The sequence below is a fragment of the Pygocentrus nattereri genome, chromosome 3 (genome assembly GCF_015220715.1).
Source record: "Pygocentrus nattereri isolate fPygNat1 chromosome 3, fPygNat1.pri, whole genome shotgun sequence".
NCBI lineage: Eukaryota > Metazoa > Chordata > Actinopteri > Characiformes > Serrasalmidae > Pygocentrus > Pygocentrus nattereri.
This window is the reverse complement of record NC_051213.1, coordinates 46,310,279-46,333,527: the sequence shown is the minus strand read 5'-3', so window position 1 is coordinate 46,333,527 and position 23,249 is coordinate 46,310,279. Positions and strand designations below refer to the sequence as shown.

The window sequence follows — 23,249 nt, the reverse complement described above, 5'->3', positions numbered from 1 at the left end:
CATTCCCAGGGGCTCACTGATGGACTGGGACTTGGGCCAGAGAACATCGTGCTGCATCCCGTGCTCAATCGTGCAAGAAGCTGGCTCAAAGAGAGTCAGAGGACAGGCAAGGATACCCGACCACCTCAGGCTCCTGGGTGACAGGAGTGAAGGGGCATTGTCCAAATAGTTGAACAAAACTTTCTTTTCTCCTCTGCTTTTCTTGATTTTGCCTTACCTGGAAAATATGTGGAGCCACTATTTGCAGCGAGGCCATGTGATAGAGCTTAGGCAATACCATGGCACTTCACTCAACTATTTGCACACTGCCAGACAGTGTTTGAAGCCACAAACCCTCTGAGGACACCTTCACTTCACGGTGGGTGGTACTGGACCTCAAAGTGCTTATTTTGGTACTGAGTACTTTGGTACTTTGCATTTGGTTCCTGGATACCTGGAGGGATATTTGCCTGACAGTTTCCTGGTTCTAGACCTGTGCAGGAATGTTGGATTGAAGAGACTGAGGTCTCATCCCAACCCCCCCCCCCCCCCCCACAGAATTCCCTTAGCTGGTGGCTGGAGTTTCTTTTAACTGTTGCAATCATTAGGTTTGCTCTGAGTGAGATCCCCCTGTGCACCACCAGATCAAGCAGCGTGAGGAAATGGGTTTGAGAGCTATCTAACCAAGCAGCAGGCTTTTCCAATAGTAGTAAAGGTAGCCTTAGAACAGGCACCACTTGAGCAGATTCACATTCTTCCGAAAGAGTCCTTGAGGGTCTCGGCATCCGCAGTCCTCCAGACGAAGATCTCTGTATTGTAGCATTGTGCCCCTCAGGGCTATTCAGGTAGATCTAAGGAACCTCACTGCCTAGAGCTTCTCCATTTCAAGCGATCTTTAGGCAGTCATGTGGACACTGGTGCATCACTAGGCAGGTGAAAGGGGCTGATCGTCATCAAGAAAAACACAAGCATGTTCAATATTATTTTATTGTGAATCAAGTTTGGACGCAAACTGAAATGTCCACACATGCGTTAATTAAATTAGCACATTAAACAAAAACGTAGAGGAAAAAAAAAAAAAAAAAAAAAAAGAGTAGGAGACAATCGTCAGACACGCGTCCTTCCTGAAGACAGAATGGCTATCTACCATTTTTCTGGACATCTGTTTAAACAATACAAAGGTAGCAAATATGTATTCACCCATATATTTCTAAAAAAAAGAAATCCTATAAAGGCCCAGTGTGGTAGTGACATAAGGTCAAGAAGACGACAAGCTCTTCTGTTTCGTCGGTTCGAGTGACCGTGCTTGTCATTTGCTTTTTAACAGTTTTCTCCCATAGACGGTTCTATTCGTCTCCGAATCCTTTTGGTCTTGGGCCTTGGAACGCTGGTGATCAGCAGGCAAAATTTAAGCCCTGTATGGTCCTTAATTATATAACAGAAAAGAAACGCCACTGTTACACTTCTCCCGCTGTCTCCCGCTACAGAGACCACACTGCACACAGTTTGCAGAAGACACCTCACCTGATTAGGGTGGAAATGTTGATCAGTGATCATGTGGGGATGAGTGTGGATTCTCTAGGTTAAGATCCTTAAGCTCACCTCCGCTTCCTCTTATCTACACACTTATGCGACAGAATTAAAGCAACCTCAAGGTCCATCTACTCAAACTGTTTAACATAAACTTCAAACCACGGGACTCTTTTTACATTACTCAGTGGCGTCATCAAACAGACAAATATCACACTGTAATCCATAAACTACTGGCAGCGTAGGAAGCTGCAGACGGCTTATGTATATGGAGGTAATGTGTGGTGTGGAAATTTTAACTGACCACAAGAACAGAGAAAACTCTCTTGTATTTGTATTTACTGCAGAATGATTCACTGTTCAGTAAGGAGCCGGTGTCCTGTTCTGCCAGGTGTGAATCCAAACCTCTGTCTATTGACCTTCAGTCTCAGTATGGCCTGTTCCTTTTCAATTACCCAGGGCCTGGAGAGGAAATATGAACAGAATGAAATCAGTACACAGCAGAGCTGACAGCTTGTGAATATACTTGAGGGCAAGTTTACTGAAGTGGACACCATGAATAATCATCACTGCAAGAGCTGCTTTTTTTACACACAGACTGAGGGTCTTGTACATTACACCGCCAAGGAGAATCCACCACGGAAACTCTTTTAGTGTAGGATTGGGTTTGCGTATGGAAAACTTGCCCGGAGTGACCAGGCGTCCAACACAGATGGGATTAGCTGATGATCTCTGCTGCCCCCTTGTGTCAGCTATTCATTTTCACTGCCTTTAAAGAAGTCACAACTAACATCCTTAGTATTTTACCATCCAGTCCACAGATCGGTAGGAAAGTATGAAATTAAGGACCCTTACAAACCAAACCACCCTACTCCACACGACTCAAACTGCTATGTATTATCACTGATAAAGAGACAGCTGCACGTTTTATGCAGCAAAACCAAGGTTCAAACTGTGGCAAAGACCTAGAGTCTAACTACAAAGTCACCTGTGGTTTTTTCACAAGTACTACTAAGTCATTTAACTTCATATACCCAATTTCTATGAATATAAATGATTGTTATCCAACACTTAAAAAAGACGGTCTTTCAAAGCTAATTTTAAAAATTAGTACATAGAACCACGAACAGTGCTTCAGAGGCAGAATGTGTTGTATAGAGTTCTATATAGAACCTTTTTGAAAAGGGTTCTATGTAGCACCAAAAAAAAAGGGTTCTTCTATCGTTACTTGACACTGAAACAACAGAAAAACAACAGAAAATCAACCTGAAGAGCCATTTCATGAGTTCTTTGAGTACGGAACCATTTCCTTTGCTAAAGAACCATCATTTTTAAGAGTGATGAAGCTTTGTTGTTTTTCTTATTCAGCCTTTGTTTATTTAATAAATAATTTACAAATAAAATAAAAATATTCGTCAAGCCCTTTAAAAACTGCCCATAAGAGAACGCAGGACCTAGAGTTCAATTTTGTCTTTTACTCCTACGGAAAGTCCGTCACTCCCCACGTGACATAAGTGGTGGTCACCACATGCTTTCTGAGTATATTTTAGGCACTGTCAGTGCTTACAGAACCAAAAAATGAATCCATCATAAAAGACATGTAGATTAATCAAAGAGCATGTTAAACAACCAGTGTGTATAAGGAGCATAAAGTTAATAAGCCCACTATGTGCCTAGTCATATCTGTGTTATGGATATTCAGTACGTCTATTATGATTTCATCATATTTTATTAATCTGTTTTACTATCGTTTCATTTTCCTCCAGTGCCTCCTTTAACTGTTTATCTTAGCATTTTTCATGTTTTCATAAATATTTTTAAAACGTGGCACTACCACGGAGCGCATTTTGTCCCTTTTGTCCAAATTGCTTGCAAACCTCAGAGAAATTACAACCCACCCCCCTCCCTTTCCAACAGAGTTAGGATGCTGTGCAAAATCTACATAAAAATATAATTCAAAGATGTGCAAATCATTTAAACCCTTTATTTAATCAAAACAACTCTCAGAACTGTTATTGTTTATAGGAAAATATATTCCCTTTTTGAATTTGATTCCAGTCCAGCAGGTTTAAAAAACTGTGCCTGGGCATGTTTACCCCCCTGTGCTGCATCACCTTCTCTATTAACAACGCTCTGTACGTATTTGGGAACTGAAAAGGAGACCAATTACTGTACTTTTGAAAGTTAAATGTTTTCTCATTCTTTTTAATACAGCATTTCAGCTGCCCCACAACTTTGCCATTTTTTTTTCTTCACAATGTGCCAAATATTTTGAATGGACGACAGGTCTGGACAACAGGCAGGCCAGTTTAGCACCTGGAGTCTTTCACTATGAAGCCATGCACTTGTAATACATGCAGAACATGGTTATGACTGAGGACATGACGTCCATGAGAAGCACAAATGTAACTTTATCGGACCACAGGACACTTTTCCACTTCGCCTCAGTCCATTTTAAATAAGCTCTGGCCCAGAGAAGGCGGCAGTGTTTCTGGGTCCTGTTTATATATGGTTTCTTCTTTGCATGGTAAAATTTTAACTTGCATTTGTGGATGTAGTGATGAGCTGTGTTCACAGGCAGTGGCTTTTAGAAGTGTTCCTGAGCCCAAGCAGTAATTTCCACTACAGACCTGTGTGCTTTAATACGGTTCCACCACAGGGTCCAAAGATCACGACTATCCAAAATTTATTTTCGGCCTAGTCCTTGAATAGAGATTTCTCTGGATTCTCTGAATCTTTTAATGAAATTACGTGCTGTAGATGACGAAATCCCGTTATTTTATATTGACAAACATTCTTGAATTGTTGCACTATTTGTCCACCTTGATTTCCCCATCTTTAGTTCTGAAAAACCTCTCTGCAATGCTCTTTTTATGCCCAAGCATGTTACTAATCTGTTGCCAGTTAACCTAATTACTTATGAGATGTTCCACCAGGTGTTTATTTATTTATTTTTTAGCATTACACAACTTCACCAGTCTCTTGTTGCGCCATCCCAATATTTTTGAAACTACTGCTGGCATCAAATTCAAAAGGACATTTTTTCTAAAAAACAATAAGATTTCTTAGTTTCAACATTTGATGTGTTGTCTTTCCAATTAAACACAGTTTGAAATGCTTTGCACATTTGCATTGTTTTTATATAGAATTGATAAATGCTATATTTTTTTAGACGACATTAACAACCGTATCAGTTCTAATTTCAATTACAGGCACTTTCAGGAGAGTTGACTGAAAAAGAAATCAACCACAAGGGGGCAGACAGACCTTGACCACCACTGCATCTACTTACCCAACTCTATTCTATGCTGTACTCTTTGCTCTGTGCCTGGTTGCTAAGCAGCAGCTTCCTGCCCTCCTCATAGTCATCTTGGTCCACACTGACCAACAGCCTGACCCCTTCCTGGCCTGCTGCTCTCTTCAGCGAGTCCGTGATGAAGACCCCCTTCAGCGCCTCTAGGAGCGCCCCACTCAGGTAGTCGGCCCAGAAGGCGTCCAGGTTTGCCAGCTCTGAGAACTTTATGTCACAGACGATGGAGCCGAGGTCCCGGGCACGGAGAAGCATGCTGGCACGGCTAAACAGCTCGAATTGCCGCTCCAGAGGATGCTGCTTGTCCGATGAAACTCTCCCCCGCAAGGCCGACTCATGCTCAGAATACTCCGCCCGAACCCGTAGCCGGATGTCTGCGATGAAGATGGAGGAGGAGGGAAGAAAAGGAGGGAGGGAGGGAAAGAATGATGGATAAGGATAGACGGAGGGTGATGCAAAGCAGTGGGTGATGAGCAGAGATGAATAAAGGAAAGCACATAGGGAAAGACAGTTTGGGTAAGAGGGTAATGCAATAGATGAAGCAGTGAGATTAATTGAAAACAGTGGTGTTGAACGGAGAGGTATGAGAACCAAGGAGTGATTAAAGCAAGGTGAAGTTGAAAAAAAAAAAGGGGGTAAAAGGTGGAGAAATAAGAAAGAAACCTTCGTCATTTAGCGCACAAACTTCGCATGCCAACAAACAATTCTATGATTTGGTTCTTTTTCTTAAAAGACGTCTAAGATGTTTCATTCGGAATGACAAGTTTCACAAAGCTCAAAAGAAAGAGAACACAAATGGCCTTGTTGGGTTCACGTTTGTTTGTCAGGGTAGTTCTGGCTATAAGTGACAAGGGCATCAAGCATTCCAAGCTCCACAGCAACAGACTTCACAGTGAGGGCCCAGAATGAAACTAAAGCTCTTAGAGGAACATTCAACTGGTCCAAATGAGGGTTCAATTGAATGTTCGTCAACACTGTTTCAGAGAAGTCTAAGCAGTAGAACATGGCTTTCAGTTCTATGAGCGCAGTTGAAAGAAGGTAAAAGCTTTTGACCAAATTTGGGGGATTTTAACAATGGATCTTGCAGAAGACCCACTGTAATCACACTCGTCATAATTTGTTTTAGGACATGGACGGGTGTCCTCAATAAGGCAACATGGTGGATTTGAAGCACCTTTCATTTCCATTTCCCGTCCTTTCAATGAATACAGGTCACTTGAATCATAGTAGGCCATCTTAATGACGTCCTATCTTAAAGCCTGCTCAACTGAAGTCTATTGGAGGTTCACTTTGGCTATTTCAGCTTTGAGGAAGCAATGAAATGTGAATCAACGTAGGGCATGAAAGTCGGACACTGGTGAGCGGTACTTTATTTCCATGATGGCCTAAGACCCACTTTCCAAAATGTATAATTCAGCTATTCCAAGTTGGGCCAGCAATTGGTTTGACTTTGAATGGACTGTTTCATGTTTCAGTGACCAGTAGTCAAAAATAAGGCGCAGTTTTAAAAGGTTGGCTCTACCACATGGTGGTTTCGAGAACAGGAGGAGGAACTGATGTCATGCAACAGCACAGGGCACAGAGACGGCAAGATACGAGTGGAGGATACATACTGAACCAGAGCTTCGCTGTGATGTCTTTTCCTTTCATGTCATTTCATGAGGTCAGAAGATGAAGTGGACCCATCGATCTTCCGAACATTGCTGCAACACAAATCCAACTGTCCCACACCAAATCCCTACCCCAACCCAAAGCCGCTTTGCTTGGCTGACAGAGGAACATTATTTTTTTGGGGAACAAAGGCATTTTATGGGGACCAGAGTGATCTTTCCATTGGCATGTGGGTACAAATTCGTCCACTGCCAAGAACAGTTGAGAAACTATACAGGGCTACAACTTCAGTTTAGTTTTTTTCCCCAGTCTTTAAACTCAAAAGAATGTTAACTCAACTTAAATGCATAACAAAATGAAAAAATCTTCAAAAGGCTACTTTTATGAAAAATCAGATAACCACTTATGCAACTAAAAGCAAAAGTGACACAGTGTACATGATGACATTATTAGCACAATGCCATTACTACAGGCTGTAAGTGATTAATAAACGTCAAACTGTAGCTGCCTATATGTTCTATATACACAACACATTCTCCTTTGACATCAAATAAGGCTGCATGCAGAACTGAGATAAAAGCAGAATGAACACCAGTTTGGAATTCCAACATTTTCAAAGCAAACAAGCGTACAGCTTTCTTGTTAACAGAGCAACAGATAAATATGAGTTACTCTACTTACCTAGAGCCTGGCAGATCACGACACTCATTTCCACAAAGTTATGATTTTTTTTTTTTATTTCATTTAAACAATCACACAAAATTCAGAAATGAATTTTTAAAATTTGCCTCGGAGGGTTACAAACCAGTTTATAATGAGCGCAAGTGCTTAAAGGACGACTGCAGAAATTTCATAACACTACACAGGGGTCTTATAATACAGCAACCAACTAGTACTGGAAGAATTTATCACTTTTCAAAAAAGGATGAGAATTATGTATATTTATTATTATTAGGCTTAGGGTCAGCAATGCCTCAGGAAATGGGTTTTACAATAATTTTAGCATAAAAAAGTAACCTTCGGTTAATTAACCTGGAGTGGGAAGTTTAAAACAGTTCATTTAAAACAAAAATGTTCTGTTCATTGTCCAAATTTCAGCTTTTGTATCATATATCAGCTTTGAACATTGAGTTTATAGCCTGCTGGGGCAAACTTTAAAAATTCTTACCTAAAAGTTGCGTTTAACAATGAGACATTTTTTAAGTTGTTTTTTTTTTTTAATGGAAATCCCTGACCTGCCTGGTTCTAGATGGATCTGTGCAAAGTAACCCTTGTGCTTATTCAGCTATAGACATTCTTTTTGATATTTCATTTATTATCAAGCTTTCCAGAGCATTTTAATTTGAACCAAATCATTTAAATGATATAAAGATATATTTCCAAGACATACGACAATCCAATGCAGGTTTGCACACACACAAAAAAAAATAAATAAAACAAACTAAAAACACAAAAATAGTATATTTCTTTTCGTTTTCTTTTGGGTTCTCCCAAAGAGATGACTTAAAAGGGTACATTAACAAAGCTCTTTCCATCGTGTTCCATTTTTAAAGCACCTCAGTTATAATCATGCAGGCAGGACATGGTGTTTTTCTCCATTGATAATCATTGGGTTTCTATTTCTGGACCCGGAGTGGACTCGGTACAAAATACAAGAACAAACAGAGGCTTCGGTCTTATCATGGGTTTACGTATCCACTCTTTAAAAACAACGAAAAGTACAGAGCATTACAGCAAAATCACAGCAACCCACGGCGGAGAAGTTATTTGGATGTTTTCCATATTGTTGTTCTTCACAAAAATGGCAAATAAAATGAAAATAAAAACAACTTTTCTTTTTCCAATAAAGCAGAACCTTTAAGCATCGTTTTACGCGGAGGCGCTCCTTGCGAAGAGCTTCGACACTATTTCCATCCCTCTTTTCTGATGAGTAACAAACCAAGATGGACGGAGAGAGAACGAAAGCAGAAGGCTGACCAACCGCTCTCAAAACGGCCCATACCGGCCTTAATCTCGTTCGTTAAAGTTCACTCTCTCCCTCTCTTAGTATGTGAGGATGGCCAACTTGTTTTGTCCCTGACACTTGAGTCAGTCTGTTTTTCAACTGTGGACAAAGAGGAGAGAAAGAGAGAGAGAGAAAGAGACAAAGCAAGTTTGGGATGAACGTTTTCCAAAGGCTCTTCCTTTGTTGGCGTCAAGCACACAGCAGGCAATTTCATCAACATTAACTGTATGTGGTGTTGGTGATTTGCAATAAAAGCTCTTTCTATAGTGTTTCTACATAGAACAGTACTGTGCAAAAGTCAGAGGCCGCTTTTCATTGATCTCGTTTGCAGTCAATACCGCCATTAGGTACAATTTATTCGGTTTTCAGCATTAGGGGGGAAAAGAACCAAGACATATTCAACAGAAAATCACACAGACATTTCAACATTTTCAGTATTTAGTGTGCCCACACTTTGCCTTTATTAGTTTCTATTTTCTTTTTGGGGAAACTGCTTTCAGGTTTTCAAAGAAATCCGTGGGAATATTGTCATTTTTCAAAGTTCAGTCTTAGAGGTTGGTGGTATTTTCTGCTTGTCATGGTTCAAACAATCCCAAACACATACAATGATGGTGAAATCTGGACTCCCAACGCAGCACCGAGTTGTCTTTTCACAGTGGAAGGATGGACAGAAACACCTGTGGATTGTTTCAGAATCAAGAGTGGAGCTTAATTTGTTCTCTCAGAGATGAAAGCTTTAGATGCCGTTTACCTGATGGGGTCAGTTTTGGTGGTTTACCAGGTCTTTCACGGTGGTTAGAAGACCCGTTTCCTCTAAATCAGGGGTCAACATGCGGCTCTTTTACTGCCCTGTATTGGCTCCACAGCAGAATCAAATCAGTAGGTAATAATAAAATAATCCTCCTTTACAATAAAAGTTTTACACAGTTTAACAGTAAAAGGTCTTAAACGCTGGAGTTAATGCAGAACTGCTGATTCACCCTTTAACCCTGAAGGTTGGTGTGCAGACTGCTGGTCACCATAGCAACGCAGATAACAATCTCGCCCAGCTAGTATCTAATGAAACGGCCAAGAGAGAGATTTAAGATGAACCTCAAAAATTTGGAGACGAATGGACTTTTTTGTGTTTATAATCTCTCCAGATGGTTTCCTGATACGTTTATTCTGCAACGAAAAAATGTCCAACACTAAAAAGTTGCAAAGGTTAAGCCAGATTCTTGTTTGAATTCTCCCGTTCCACCTTAAATGGGGCAGAAGTTACGTTCTGTCGCCTCAAGTCACCATTTAAGGTGGAACGGGAAAATTAGAACAAGAAGCTGGCGAATGAGAAGCGACTTCAGCCTCGTATATTATTCTACTTTTGCAGAAAAGTTTCCTGCCAGAGATGCGAGAAAAGCAGCTATAGCTGAGCTAAAGCTTAACGCAACGCAAAGCAAGTCTGCGTTTTCCTTTATATTTTTATCCTATATTAACACACAGGGACATATTTAGAACAAGGACGGTAAAATGGACATAAACACTGTGGCTCCCAAAGCGGTTTGATTTTTGTAGAAAGGACAAAATGGCTCTTCTTAACATTTAGAAACGTAAGGATCATCTTATTTACGAGAAGATTAGATGCATCTCCTGAAAACGAGTAACTTGTACTGAATGGCTGCTTTTATCGGGACACCAAACGAAAGGTGGTCTCTGACATTTGCACAGTCAGGCAGATTAGAAACCATCTAAAATGCTTCAAATGTGCCACTCTACTACCTAAAAAGCATGGGGGCTACATGGGCTGTCACAGCATCTCTTAAATCAATTTCATCATCAACATCATGGTATTTGTAGGCAAAAAAAAACACAGTTCTTGGTATCACTGTTGGGTCATTTTCCTCAGAACTGCTCACAGAAAAAAAACTGGACACTGCCAGAGGCCACTTTAAGTATGGGAAAGGTTGGGATGCCTCTTCAGGCAGATTTAGCAATGTTTTGGTCGACATGGTTTAAAAAGTTTACGGGTTTTCAAGCTCAAATGGACAAAAATACGTAGGAACGCATTCAGGAGGTCTTTGAGAGCTTCTCTCTGAATAAGATGAGTTCTTTTAGAGCACTTTCCCCTCCCCATCAGGTCAGCATTACGGCGGACACACAAGGTACATAACCAAACAAACTTATATGAGGAGTTTTCCATGTTTTTCGTTTTTTGTTTTGTTTTTTTTGAGTCAGTTCTGTGAAACTCTGAGGCCAACAACTTCTCCAGAATCCTGTATCATGAAGTGGTTTCTCCAAGGCTACTAACAATACAAAATCACAGCAAACGTCTTGTTTTTTTTTTTTTTTTCAGGGTGGAAGGTTTGAGTAACTGGACGGTTTAAAACTGAACACTGGAACGTTAACAACAAGCACTTTCACCCCTCCTCCTAGCTGACTGAGGAAGGTAAACTCTTTACCTTAGGCATGGACCAGGCATCATGAAGGAGAGAGCGAGTGAGAAAGCACACACTTGGCTCGACAGTGTGTTTGATCGCACAGAGAGGACAGCGCACGCTCTTAGTGTTGCGTGCGCTCTCTCTTTTCTCTCTCTCTATCCATTCTCCTGCTTTTTCTACCCATTCCTGAGTCAACCTGCTGGAATCAAATGCGGAGTCAACACAGCAAACAGCATTTTCAGCACGTTCAGGAGCAAAAACGTCAAAGCTCAAAGGGCATTCACGACTGCAGTGTAAAATGAAGAGACTGTTTTGAGTATATTAGTTTGTAACCAAGCTCCTGGGTTATCAGTCACTGTGTAAAGCACAAAGCAATACTGAATTTCCATTTCTGAATAAGCAGCGTTCATTTATTACTATTATTATTATTATTATTATTATTATTCCTTGTACTGCTTTCTCTGAAAGTTCTGGAACAGCACAGCCACATCGTCATTTCTGTGAGTTTGGGTTACATATGCAATGCCGAATATGAAGCAACAGCATAGAAAGTCACCGTTTTATCACAGGGTATTTTCGCTACCTGTACGTTTTATTGTTTTGGAATAACAGAATTTCCACCCCGTCCTGTTTTAGTGAAGGACGGAGAAAAGGGACAGACTTTGATAGCACAACTTCAAAGTGGACACTGAAAACAAAGCATTCATGCATCAAAGGCATAAAGGTTTAATATATGCTAAAGGCAGTAGTGGGCGATACGGCAAAACTACAATGTGGATTATCAAATTTATAAACGATCAGACGTTTAACGGCCAAAAAAAAAAGAAGCCACATTTGAAATAATACTTATAAAAACGCGCAATTTATTTTTACTTAACAATCTCACAAACTGTGCTGCACTAAATGCAATTAAACAGGACTAACGATGCTCTCTTTGTAATAAGGCTTCAGGGTGCAAGTGCTTAGAATAGCCACAATGACGCGTGACATACTGTCATGTACTTTATCACAATAACAATAGACACCGTCATATTGCCCGGCCTGAGTATGTGGTAAAAATTAGGGATGCGTTCAGGCATTCAAGCAATGAGTCATTTGAGGGGCAAGTAATCCAGCACTGCAACCACTCTCTGGGTTTCATCACAGGAAAAAAAAATGAGTTCAACCAAAAACATGACTTAATGTGAAAACAAGTACATTTACAAGTTTTACTCAATCTAAATAAATACTTTGAACGAGTTAATAAAACTAGTTTGACTGCTTGTTGCCACATTAAGTCATGTCCGTAAGCTGGCAGGTCAGCAATTAGGTGAAAAGGCCATTTTAATTCCTAACAGAACTTTAAAATGCTTGAATTGCATGTAAGTACAAGTATTTGCTACAATAAATAATGAAAGCCTTATTATCAGAGTTTTGTCAGTAACATGTTTTTAAGGACCTGATCGAGTAATCAGAGGTGGCTACGGCCAGAAAACATGAAAATATATTTTCCTGACCAAGTAAAATGTTGGCACGTCGTCCACTGAAGATGAAAGGCTCCAACGCTGTACTGGCTACCTGTAGTGTAACTAGTTAGTTCATCTGAATGGCACCGTTTCCTTGTAGGGTTGGCAGTGCGGTCACCTAAAAAGGCAAGCTTACAGCTGTACATTCATTTCGGCCGAAGTCGGTCTTTTATTTATTGGTCTTTTTTTCCCCCTTTTCAGAAATTAAACGAATATCTGTTTATTAGTCACATAAAGATTAAGAAGCCCTTATTAGTCCCACAACGGGGAAATTTCACCTCCGCATTTAACCCATCCGTGCAGTGAAACACCACATACACACTAGTGAGCGCACACACACACTCTAGGGGGCAGTGAGCACACTTGCCCAGAGTGGTGGGCAGCCCAATCCTCAGCGCCCAGGGAGCAGTTGGGGGTTAGGGGTCTTGCTCAAGGACACCTCAGTCATGTGCTGTCGGCTCTGGGGATCGAACCGGCGACCTTCTGTTATCCCTACTAAAGAAACCAGTGCATTGATCTAAACCGCCGATTCAACTGCACCCATTTTATAATGTTAGGATCTTAAACATTAAACTATTTTTTTTGTATTTAGTCCATATTTAAAAATAACTCTGCATCATACCAGGACAATCAAATTGTGGACGCTCCAAATCATGGATGTTCCTAAAGAACTGTAACTGAACTGAAGGACTGTGAGGAGTTTCCACCGCTTGAATACGCCACCCATCCAAAACAATCAGCATTTACAAAAATACCCGGCGTAAAACGGTACGGAGTAAGTGCTTCATATGCATGGTTTCTTTCATAACCCACAATGTGGCAAACAACTGTTTCAATACTTACAGAAAAGGATTTCTACCTTTATAAGGAGCTGAAAAATCCATATTAAGCACTGCTCCCATTTGGCGGACCCTTGAAGTTTCGAGGGAATGGACTGATCAGTACTGGTGGCTGTGAGGATATGACGGGGGACAGGACGAGACGGGGCATCTCATCTGTATTACTGCAGAAGACAAACACTGACGGCAGGCCAGTGGGCTTCAGTAGGTTTAGTTACAGAGGAGTGGAGCTGGGCTCTACAATGGAAATGGACCTATGAGGTAGAAGCATGAAGGCTGGTGCAACTCAGTCTCAATGGCCATCATCATCATCATCACTTTCATTTTCAACCAATGCATTTCATTCAGTATCTTATGCTATTTATATTATGCATTATAAAGAGAGAGAGAGGGGGGGAGAGAGAGGAAGAGAGAATGAAGCAGCAGAAAAGATGATGTGACTGTGCAAAATGAAGGTGTTACCTTTCGGAAATTATACAAGTGATGGGCACTTTGAGTCATTTTGTGGAGTTAAAGGTAAATCGGACAGTCCGATGCAGACCTATCCGACTCTTTTAGCAACGCTGCCATGCCAAGTTTCATCTATAACTCGGGCGAGATTCAGGTGTGACTGTATTAGGAGTTTTTCCTCGTTTCATCTCAAACAACATTAAATTAATTTTGCGAATTTCAAGAAACGTTTTGCTCGTCAAACAGGGAGTTCCGCAACAACGACTCAGTCGATTGCTCGTGCCCATCCCTATACTAGACTAGACAAATGGAAAGGAGGCGGGTATCGACAACGAGAAACACAAACACACACAGAGGAGTGCAGAGTTGAAAGGGAAAAAAAAACACAAAACACACTGATTACACCAAAGTAATCTACATACGTTTTAAATCTTCAGGCTGTAAACCAGTTAAAGGTCCACTAAGTAATACGTTTTAACTTCATATATAGACTTCATAGAGGTTCACAATTAATCAGTGAGTGCGTTCACATGCACTTAATCACCTGATCGCTGCAGAAAACCAGATTTGGTCTGCAATCCGATCAATGCGCTTATATGCGCTTGAGTAATCAAATAATGGGGAAACTCCTTCTGCTTTCCAACCAGCCAATAAACTCACAGAAGAAGACGTGATGTAAACCTAAGGCAGAGGTGGACGAAGAACACAAACCATGTACTTGAGTTAAAGTCGAGACCCCCAAGGTACAATATCACTCCAGTAAAAGTAGAAGTTCCTCCCTTTAGACCTCCACTTGAGTAAAAGTACTAAAGTATTTGCCTACAAATGTACTTAAGTATCAAAGTAAAAGTACTAAAAGAGTAATTAACTTAATTCAACTTGAGTTGAATAAAAACTGGCTTTAAACTCAGGGTCACAGATGAGCTCCTTTACTATGTTGATCTGTAGGCGTCTGTTCATAAACATAAACCAGCCCAAACTCATTTACTATAAAATGAAATGGTGTGATTGTGTTTTCATGTACATGGGAGTTTAGTCGCATTTGACTTGAATAACACATCTAATGCATTTACACTCTAACTGCTTTTTAGGAAACGCACCAAATCACCAGAGCCATTCATTTCTTGTTACAATGGTAATTTCTATACTTAGTTATTTCCAGACAGCAGCCAATTTTAACCCATATCCATACGTTCATTCAACTTAGTGGACCTTTATCATCACACAACTCATGTTACCTTTCAGCTCCCACAGTTGCTCTAATAAATGACGTAGTTTGTTTACCTGGTGCGGCACAGCAGCCTCTATAAACTTAGCAGCACTCTGTAATGCTGGCGAGGCATCCTCTCTTACTCATTCCGTTACCCATTAATCACCTTTTCAGGCTGTTTGAACAGAAAATATGAACCATGAGCAGGTCTGACATGTTCAAAGTTAAACGTGAGCATGCAAAAGCACGGACAGCTTGTCATGTCTTTAATATACTGCCAGGTGAAGTTACCCAACACTGAGAGTTGCTCTCTGAAGCAAACCAGTCACTAAGCGCACCTTTATGTTTGACTGGCATGTTCAACCTCTTTTATTCTCCAGGGTATATTTTGGCCTTTCCATCTGACTTTTCGTGACCAAATCATACAGCAAATTTTTCAGTAACTGCATGAAATAAATGTACATTTTTGTTTATTTATTTATTTATTTTTGGTTAAAAGCCCCCCGCAAACTAACAGAACGTGTTTTATGGTCTCCACACATCACTATACGCTTACGATTTACTGCTGAAAGCCAAAAATCTCCGACGCTCTTTATGTTGTTTTCTAAAAGTGATGTTTCCAGAGCAGATCGCTGAAGAGACGCCGTCTGTTTATAGTTTAGAGCCCAGATTTGGGGAAAAACGGGTCGACTTTCAGTAGAAAAACAAAGTTCAGCTTCTTTTATTATAAGGGTTTAAAATGACATCACCGCCTATTAGACTGGAGAGAAGAGCTACAGCCTCACACGACGCCCAGCTTCTGAATGGAGCTCATGGAATATGAACGTTATGAAGAACATGAGTGCGTTTTGGAGCCACCGGTGGTCCCGAGGAGTTGAACAGGTTAAAGTGGCAGCCCACTCAAAATCACTGCGTTAGAAGTTCTATTACTTAAATCTGGACCAGTAACAATTAAGCCTGAGGAGTTAGTGATACTCACTGAAACTGAACGGCTAAAAACTAACCTAGAAATCAGTTGAAGCTAACAGTCTCACTCCCGTGTACGCATTCATTCGCCAAATGCTCTCATCAAACTAACAAGGGCAGCTATACTACTGTATATCACTGTAACTGCCATTGGCTGACAACACTGTCGCAGTTATGTTCTGCATAAATCTCATTTTTTACTAACATTCATGGCCACACAAAGTATATACATAGTACCCTGAGGTTTTAATCTTATTTTATCATAATAATGTTTCATTTTGTGCTGCTCGAGCTGCAAGCAAGTTCCAAAATCACTCAGAATAAGAGTCATACAGCAGATTAACAACACAAAATGAGCTCCACCATCTGACTCTGACCCTCCTCTTGGAAACGCAGGACTTCTAAACGTAAGATGGTCACGTCACATCGAGCTTAGATGAAAACCTAATTAGAATAATCAAGATAATCCTCAGCGCAGAGTCTGATTAATGCGTTTGGGTCTACAGACTTAGCAGCTGAAGTGCAAACCTTGTGCCAAAAAAATATCGCAGAGCTCCAACGAAAGCCTGACAGACAGGATATCGATCGCTCTTTGTAAAAGGGGGCGGGGAGATTTCAGGAGACTTCAGCAGGTTTTCTGCTGACGACTGACCGCTCTCATTCACCCAGGTGAAGGAGTCTGTTTGTAGCGACAGCTTGCACCCAGGGAAGGTTCAAAGTGAGCAGGAGTTACAGGCAGTGCATTAATATGGACACTAGTGTATTGTTTGGTCAATCGTTTGGCGACTTGACTCAGGATATTCGTTTAATGGCTTCAGAAACATGAGTGACCAAGCACTAAGAAGCCCACCCACTCCCTTATTAGACGCGTCATTGGAACAGTCAATTTCTTGATTAAAATGAATAAAACTAATAATAATAAATCTACCTTCTCAACAAATCTCCAATGGTTAGTTGGCAGGCTAATTAGTGGACACACCCAGTGTTATGTGTTAATATAGAGTATATATAAAAAACACTATATGGCAAAATGTCCTTTAATTAAGTCTTCTGACGGCTTTTTTTTTCTCCAGTACTGTATTGAGTCTTTCAAAAGCTATGAAATATAGATCTGCAGTCTGGGGGGATCCACCACGCTATCTTGCAGTGCAGGGCTATTTTTAAGCAGCATGCACAGGAGCAGACAGTTAAGCAGCTCAGTGCGGGAGGAAGAGGGACACCACATACATGTAGAGAGATCCCGCAAACGAATGCACAATTTAATCACAAATTTACGGCACATATGAATCATTTCTAACCCCAAAATGACAAAAAAAAAAGAATAAACTGAATAGCTGTGAAAGAACCAACGACATAAGCAAAATGCCAACTGCATTTATCTAAGCGACAGAGATGGTCAGACGGCCACAGCTGTGGTAGCACTCTCTCATAAAACGTCACAGCAAGAACACCCAACTAAACTAAAAGCGAGTCCGACATGAGACGGTCATTTTCAGTCCCGAGTGACGCAGATGGAAACCAGCTATACGGGACTGCGGGCGGGAGCGGACCAAAACCATTACCCTGTGTTCACACCGGCAGTGACTTTTCGCCACTTGTCACCCAAATCGCTGATGGCTGATCGCTTGTGAGCGTTTCTGAACTCCAACTGAACGCGGTTCGCCATGGTTTCGTTCATACCAAGCACAAATCAGATGCATTCCTGCTAAAATAAAAAATCCTGGAGTGAAATCGCCCGTGTGCTTATTTTTATTTAATCTCTGTGTCTGAGGAAAACAGCATTTGGCCTTTGTGAATACCGTCTATCTGCAGCAAACGCACCGCTGCCATTATTCCATCTTTGATAGACACAATTATCTAGTTAAAAAAAAAAACCAAAGCACACTCCGTCACAGCGGCGGAGATAAAGCACGTATTATGCTGCTGAACGCTATATTCTTATTTGCAATCGCCACGACGCTTCGCTCCTTATTTGCAGTTATACTCCGCTTAACTTTTGTCGCATCGCCAGTGTTCGCACTGCCTCCTGTGGCCAGAATTTACCAGCACTCATTGAAAATAAATGACCTCCGGCTGCTTTGTTGCGCTGCATCTCTGCCAGTGTGACCGTGGGGTCAGGCTGCAGGCGGGAGTGGGACACACTGTGCTGATTGTGGGAGAGGCGTGAACTGCTGAAGGAGTGGGTGGATCCCCTGTGCAGACCTCTACTATAGCTGGTTTATGTCCAGTCCGTTTTTATTGACTAGTCTCTTTTAAAAACAGATTCTTTGATTAATCATTGTCATAATTAGTAAATCATAGCATGACTGAGTCTGCCAGTCTTACATGTGATCAGAATTCCACATGATGAAGCCTCTGAGAAACATCTGCACCGTGTTGCTTTGATGACTGCATGATCTGCACATGCTCTTCAACCAAAAGCACGCCTTTCCATTGGCCCTTGATGGAAGATCCACTTTCATTTTGCTACTAGGTAAAGTGGTGAGAGCGCAAAGGCTCAAAAACAGTAACATCAGAGTGCGCTCTACAGGGTGAGATGGGAACGGCATGAGCGTGACATTCTCATCTAGGGAGGGACTGCATTTAGCATTTGTCTACACATCTGGTGAGACATCAGTAGACCAGAGATGGGTCGGATGGGTCAGATGAACGGCTGACTGAATCTAAACTGTGGTGAAACAGAGCAGAGGTGAGTAGCGAGGAAGAGAGGAAGCACGGGCGAGGGCAGAGACAGACAACAGAAAAGGTGTAGAGAGAGAAATAAATGGAGAAATTAAGGTAAAGGTGGTCTTACCACAGGTCACTTTGTTTGGTGGAGACTGAGGGACGACTTGGGGCGTGGTCCTGGACCGTCTGGCTCGGCCACGCCCTCTGCCCCGCTTCCTTCTGCAGGGAGCGTTTGCAGCAACAGCTGAGCCAACACCTGATCATCAGAAACACAGAAACACCTCACGCTGTGAGCACTTCCCGTTCTTCAGGAGTCTTTAGGGAACGATTCAGTGCATCGAATCTGAAATGTCACCACAATTGAGGATTGCAGAGCCCGCCTCCCTTATCTGCAGTTATAAATCTCTGAAGTCGTGACGCCCTTTCTACAGTTCATAGTAGTCTGTCGTGTCCTGCAATGAGCAAAAATGTTCCAAAGGCGATGAGCTTTGCTGTATGGACGTTTTATCCTGAAGAATGAGGTCATTAAGGAGCTGAAATATGTCTTTTGCCACATGCCTCACACAAACCAGCAAGCTTGGTCAGATGCGCTCTCATTTCACTCCTCGCCCCTTCCGCTTACCCTTAGCCCTCCGGTTTGCGCATTCACGCCTAGGGGTGGGGTGTCCTGTCTGTTGTTAAGACAGAGGGGTGGGGTGAAGTGTTAGTTCTACATGGCCCTCCAAACCGAGGTTTTTCAGAGTCACACTCCAAACCGAGTGTTATGAGAAAACAATTTTAAAAAAGGGGGCAAGATGGAGCACAAAAGACCAAAGAAACCCACAAATGTGAGAATTTTCTCTGTTAAAAAAAAAAAGAAAATATCCACTGTATTATCTTAGTATCTTAATTTAATGTTGTTTCACAGTATTATTGTCATTTTCCTCATAACAAGCATAAAAAATGGCGAATAAGGTGCTGATGTCCAGCCAAATTTCCCGCTCCACCTTAAATAGTAGCAGCACCGACGCCTGAAGCGCAAGCTGAACTTTCCCCTCCTCTGCTGTCACTGCAGAAGGGCAGGGTCGCCTACAGAGCAGCGCTGGTAGCTCTTAATGAAGTGATGCTCTTTTTATTTTAGAGTCTCATTTCACAGAGGAAGATTTCAACGACTACCCCTGTAACTCGGTTGCAAGTGGCAAGGTGGCACTCGAAAACAATATTAGAATGAGAGTTAGAAAATACAGTCACCCAAATAGCATTTACCTCTCTCAGAGCTTCCATAGAGTTTAACCCAAAAGCTTTTCAGCTTCAGGTATGAAGAACTAAGCTCCACCCACCAGATGATCGGGATGGCGTGTGTCTTAACAACGTGTGAAAAGGTGCGACTTGCAAACACCTCTTAGCCTATTAATTCTGACTAAATTACTGCCATCACCTTTCTCTCCGCAGGTCTGTTCTGAGGAGTTATAGGAGAGTTTTTCCTTCGTTTGATGCAGGAGGCATCACTTATAAACGGCTGAGATTGACAAGGCACTCGGTCATCATTATTTTGCCACCAGACAAGTGAATTTGGTGCTTTTGGTATGACTCAGATTCATAAACATAAAACACAACGAATAAATGGAGGGACTCTTTAAAGATACATCAGAATAAAGGCAAAAAACGGAACAAATCACAGTTATTTGGGGTTTTTTGGCCACAAAAATGAGTATATATTTTATAACTGTTACTATAATTAACTCGAACACTCCAAAACCTGTGGCCGAATCGCCACCTTCTTCAGTGCTTTTGCACACTTTAAGTCCATTTCTGAACAAAAACACCTTTAAACTGAGCTTAACCTCTATCTCAACTCACCTGTCCTCCACTGAGATGCCTGTGTGTTTTCCAGAGACACCAGATCTGTGTGTGAACTTGTATGTGTGGGTCCTGCACTTCTTGCATAGTTCTCCGGTTCTCGATCGGGTGACACTAAGAGGAAGATCAAAACATCTGTGATCAGAATAGGCCACAAATAGCAGCACCCGACACAAACTGTGCACTGTAATATTAACTAGACAATAAACGGTTTGCTGCAATATGCAAATAAGGCCTCTAACCAACCACAGTGTTTTTACTGTGAGGATCCTGACCAGTCACGGCTCCGGATGAGCGCTGCTGTGGGTGTTCTGATGAATAAAGGCATTCGTGCACTCCACAAAAAGAGTGAATTATTTAGGTCAGACTGATTTTTAAACATGCTACATTAATCGTGTCGGCAATGCATTCGCCATAACAAGCAGCCATATGATCAGCGATATGATTTTGATGTAAGGGGAGGAAACTATGAGGCCAACATCTCGTATAATGTTTCATACACCATTAATGTCTGTAAGGAAGATCCTAGTCCTCACCTGTTCTTCTTTTCTTGCTGGAGACAAAAGGCAAGAGGTCGTGCCGCGTAAGAATTCGAAGAAGCTGCAGCAGAGGTTCCATGTTTCCTTCGTGCAAAAAGCCACGTCTCTCCAGCTCCAGCAGCAGCTCCACGCCGCTTTCAGGCCTGTGGCGATTGGAGGAGAGAAACGGCTCTCCTCGAGGGCGTATCCTGCGCCAGGCCTCCAGGAGACGTGGGCAAGGAGAGTTCACGGGCAAATCAGAGTCCGGAGGGACGTCCTCAGTCCATCCCTCTGGATCAAGAGGGTGTCTGGTGGGATAGGCCTCATCAAGAAGGAAAGACAGCACTTTGACATCTGCCTCCGTCAACTGGGAACCCACGATTTCGAAGACCTCGTGAAGAGACAGCATGTCATAGTAGCTCAGGCAGTCAGTCTCTTCCCAATGCAGGGAATCCCTTGGGCAGTGCACCGTTGCCATGATCAGCTGGCTACCAAAACAACCTTCTTCAGAAGGACAAACGTTTCTGCAACAGAGACAAAGCCATTTTGATTGGTTAGACATTACACATGAAAAGATGAGCTGTTGGATGTGGAGGAGCTGTAGGTTACTAACTACCTTAAAGGGGAATTCCACCGATTTTTCGAAACATTCAACATAATTTAACTGCTGAGATGTAAACAAAGCCATTCAGAGTTGGCCGACACTAAATGCTTTGCCCTAGAGAAACTTGCCGAGTCAGAGATTTAATATAAAAACTAAAAAGGCACGTGTAGGTTTACTGGTGGTTTTGGACGGTAAATAAAATGGTTATATCTGTGCTGCTGACATGGTGAGCCCTGGTTCCCATCACCACCACTGTAAAGAGAGCCGAGTCTCTACAAACGAACCATTTCATGTCAAACCACTCTGAACGACTGCTTAAATCTCAAGGACAGAATTGAAAATTGCAGAAATTTTGAAAAATCGGTGGCATTCCCCTTTAAAGAATCATCTTGCTAGAAAACCATGCTTGTTAGATTTCTATCTGAGTACACAGTGCGGCTAACATTGCTGAGTACACAGACACGGGTGGCAAACAAAGGTCAAAACAAGCCAGCAAAACATCGTAAGACTTGTCCCAACACGCCCTGCCGATGCGAAATGTAGGTTACGTCACTGCTCCGAAACACGTGTACACGTTACGTAATGTCACGTTTGGGGGGGGGGCTCATCTCATCATAACAGCACTGGGTACATCCTCATAACATTAATTACACATAAGTCCGTTATTATGGACGAACAAATAAGGTTAGTTATAAACATGCTGACCAAAAAATGCAGAAAGCAAAACCACTGGAAGAACTTTCAACCGCTAACCTTAACCCAACGCAGCTCCGTAGGGTATCCAAAATATTCACACAACCACTACAACCAGAAGCTGAAGCCAGCTTCGTACTCGCCATCTTCTGGTTCGAATTCCCCCGTTCCACCTTAAACAGCGCAGCCGTCTCATTCTAGCGCCCCGCGGCCGCTAGAGCTACAGCGCGAGTGCTGCACTGTTTAAGGTGGAACGGAAAGTTGGAATCCGCAGCTGCAATTTCAGCCAGTTTTCTTCGCGAATTTACCACTACCCACGAGAGTAATCCGCTCTTATGTGATACGAAGACGTTTTCAATTCGTATCTTCATGTTTTTAGCAAGGAATTGTCGACATTTCGCGATATTTTTAGCTGGAGATGCGTCGCCGCTTTCAGAAATCTCAGGAATTCGGAGTAAAAAAGAGCAGAGAGACGAAACGTCGACGAGTTTTGTCGGTTAGTCGGCGATACCGTTTAAATAAGTGTCGATAAATGATCGTTATCTCATTGTTTGTAACTTACCGGATATTTATTAATGGAAATAAAACGATGGCAGATGTTTGTTAGTTAGTTAGGAGACCGAGGTTACACGAAGAAGGCCGTTAACTCGGCTAACCGAGCTTGACACCTCGGTCCCGTCAGGCGACTGTACTGCTGGAGTAGCTTAGCAACCAAAACACGAATCTTAACAAGCGAGAGAGGCGTGTAAATACCTCAAAATGCAGCTTTATTTCAGTTCCGCGCAGTCATATCAAACCTATAAACTCTAACAACCGAGGTAAAAGTGGTTCAGACGTCAATTTAACAGACTTACTTGGCTCAAAGAAAACGGACGCCCACAGTCAGCTTTCTCGAAGCCTCTCTACTCCACAGCTGAGCGTACAGAAGAATAACACAGAGCGGCCAATCACCGTGCGCCCTCCACCCATACCGTGACGTGTAGCACAAACCGACCAACCACGTTGCGCCTTGAGCCTGTTTCGTGACGTTTGGCGCAGACCGACCAATCACGTGTCGTCCTGCGTCGCCAGGCAAGATAAACGCTCCTACACAACACAACAGCATAACT

At 42.1% G+C, this 23,249-nt stretch overlaps 1 protein-coding gene and 1 long non-coding RNA gene across 5 annotated transcripts; both read right to left on the bottom strand.

Moving 5' to 3' along the window:
- Positions 1–948: 948 nt before the first annotated feature.
- On the bottom strand, positions 949–23,094 carry dedd1 (death effector domain-containing 1). 3 transcript variants are annotated; one of them, XM_017706074.2, is made up of 6 exons: positions 22,995–23,094; positions 20,862–21,367; positions 20,326–20,439; positions 18,614–18,742; positions 4,802–5,193; positions 949–1,971 (listed from the first exon to the last, which is right to left on the bottom strand). In XM_017706074.2, exons 2-5 carry the CDS (start codon positions 21,319–21,321, stop codon positions 4,808–4,810), a joined length of 1,089 nt encoding a protein of 362 aa, XP_017561563.1. In that variant the 5' UTR covers positions 21,322–21,367; positions 22,995–23,094; the 3' UTR covers positions 949–1,971; positions 4,802–4,807. The 3 variants fall into 3 exon arrangements, with proteins under 3 accessions (XP_017561563.1, XP_017561564.1, XP_037393106.1); XM_017706075.2 differs by lacking the exon at positions 22,995–23,094 and adding an exon at positions 22,894–22,963; XM_037537209.1 differs by lacking the exon at positions 22,995–23,094 and adding an exon at positions 22,703–22,819.
- LOC108432323 lies at positions 7,150–18,607 on the bottom strand. 2 transcript variants are annotated; one of them, XR_005130112.1, is made up of 4 exons: positions 18,145–18,607; positions 14,928–15,028; positions 10,871–13,447; positions 7,150–8,534 (listed from the first exon to the last, which is right to left on the bottom strand). It is a non-coding gene; the product is annotated as an uncharacterized LOC108432323 (long non-coding RNA). The 2 variants fall into 2 exon arrangements; XR_005130111.1 differs by lacking the exons at positions 14,928–15,028; positions 18,145–18,607 and having other exon boundaries at positions 10,871–14,384.
- Positions 23,095–23,249: the final 155 nt, after the last annotated feature.

Coding starts and splice junctions, on each gene's coding strand:
- dedd1 (XM_017706074.2), bottom strand. CDS start 21,321: ATGGCAACGGTGCACTGCCCAAGGGATTCCCTGCATTGGGAAGAGACT. Junction 18,743..20,325: donor GGCATCTCAGTGGAGGACAG/GTGAGTTGAGAT, acceptor TCTGATGATCAG/GTGTTGGCTCAGCTGTTGCT. Junction 5,194..18,613: donor ACCAAACAAAGTGACCTGTG/GTAAGACCACCT, acceptor TCTTCATCGCAG/ACATCCGGCTACGGGTTCGG.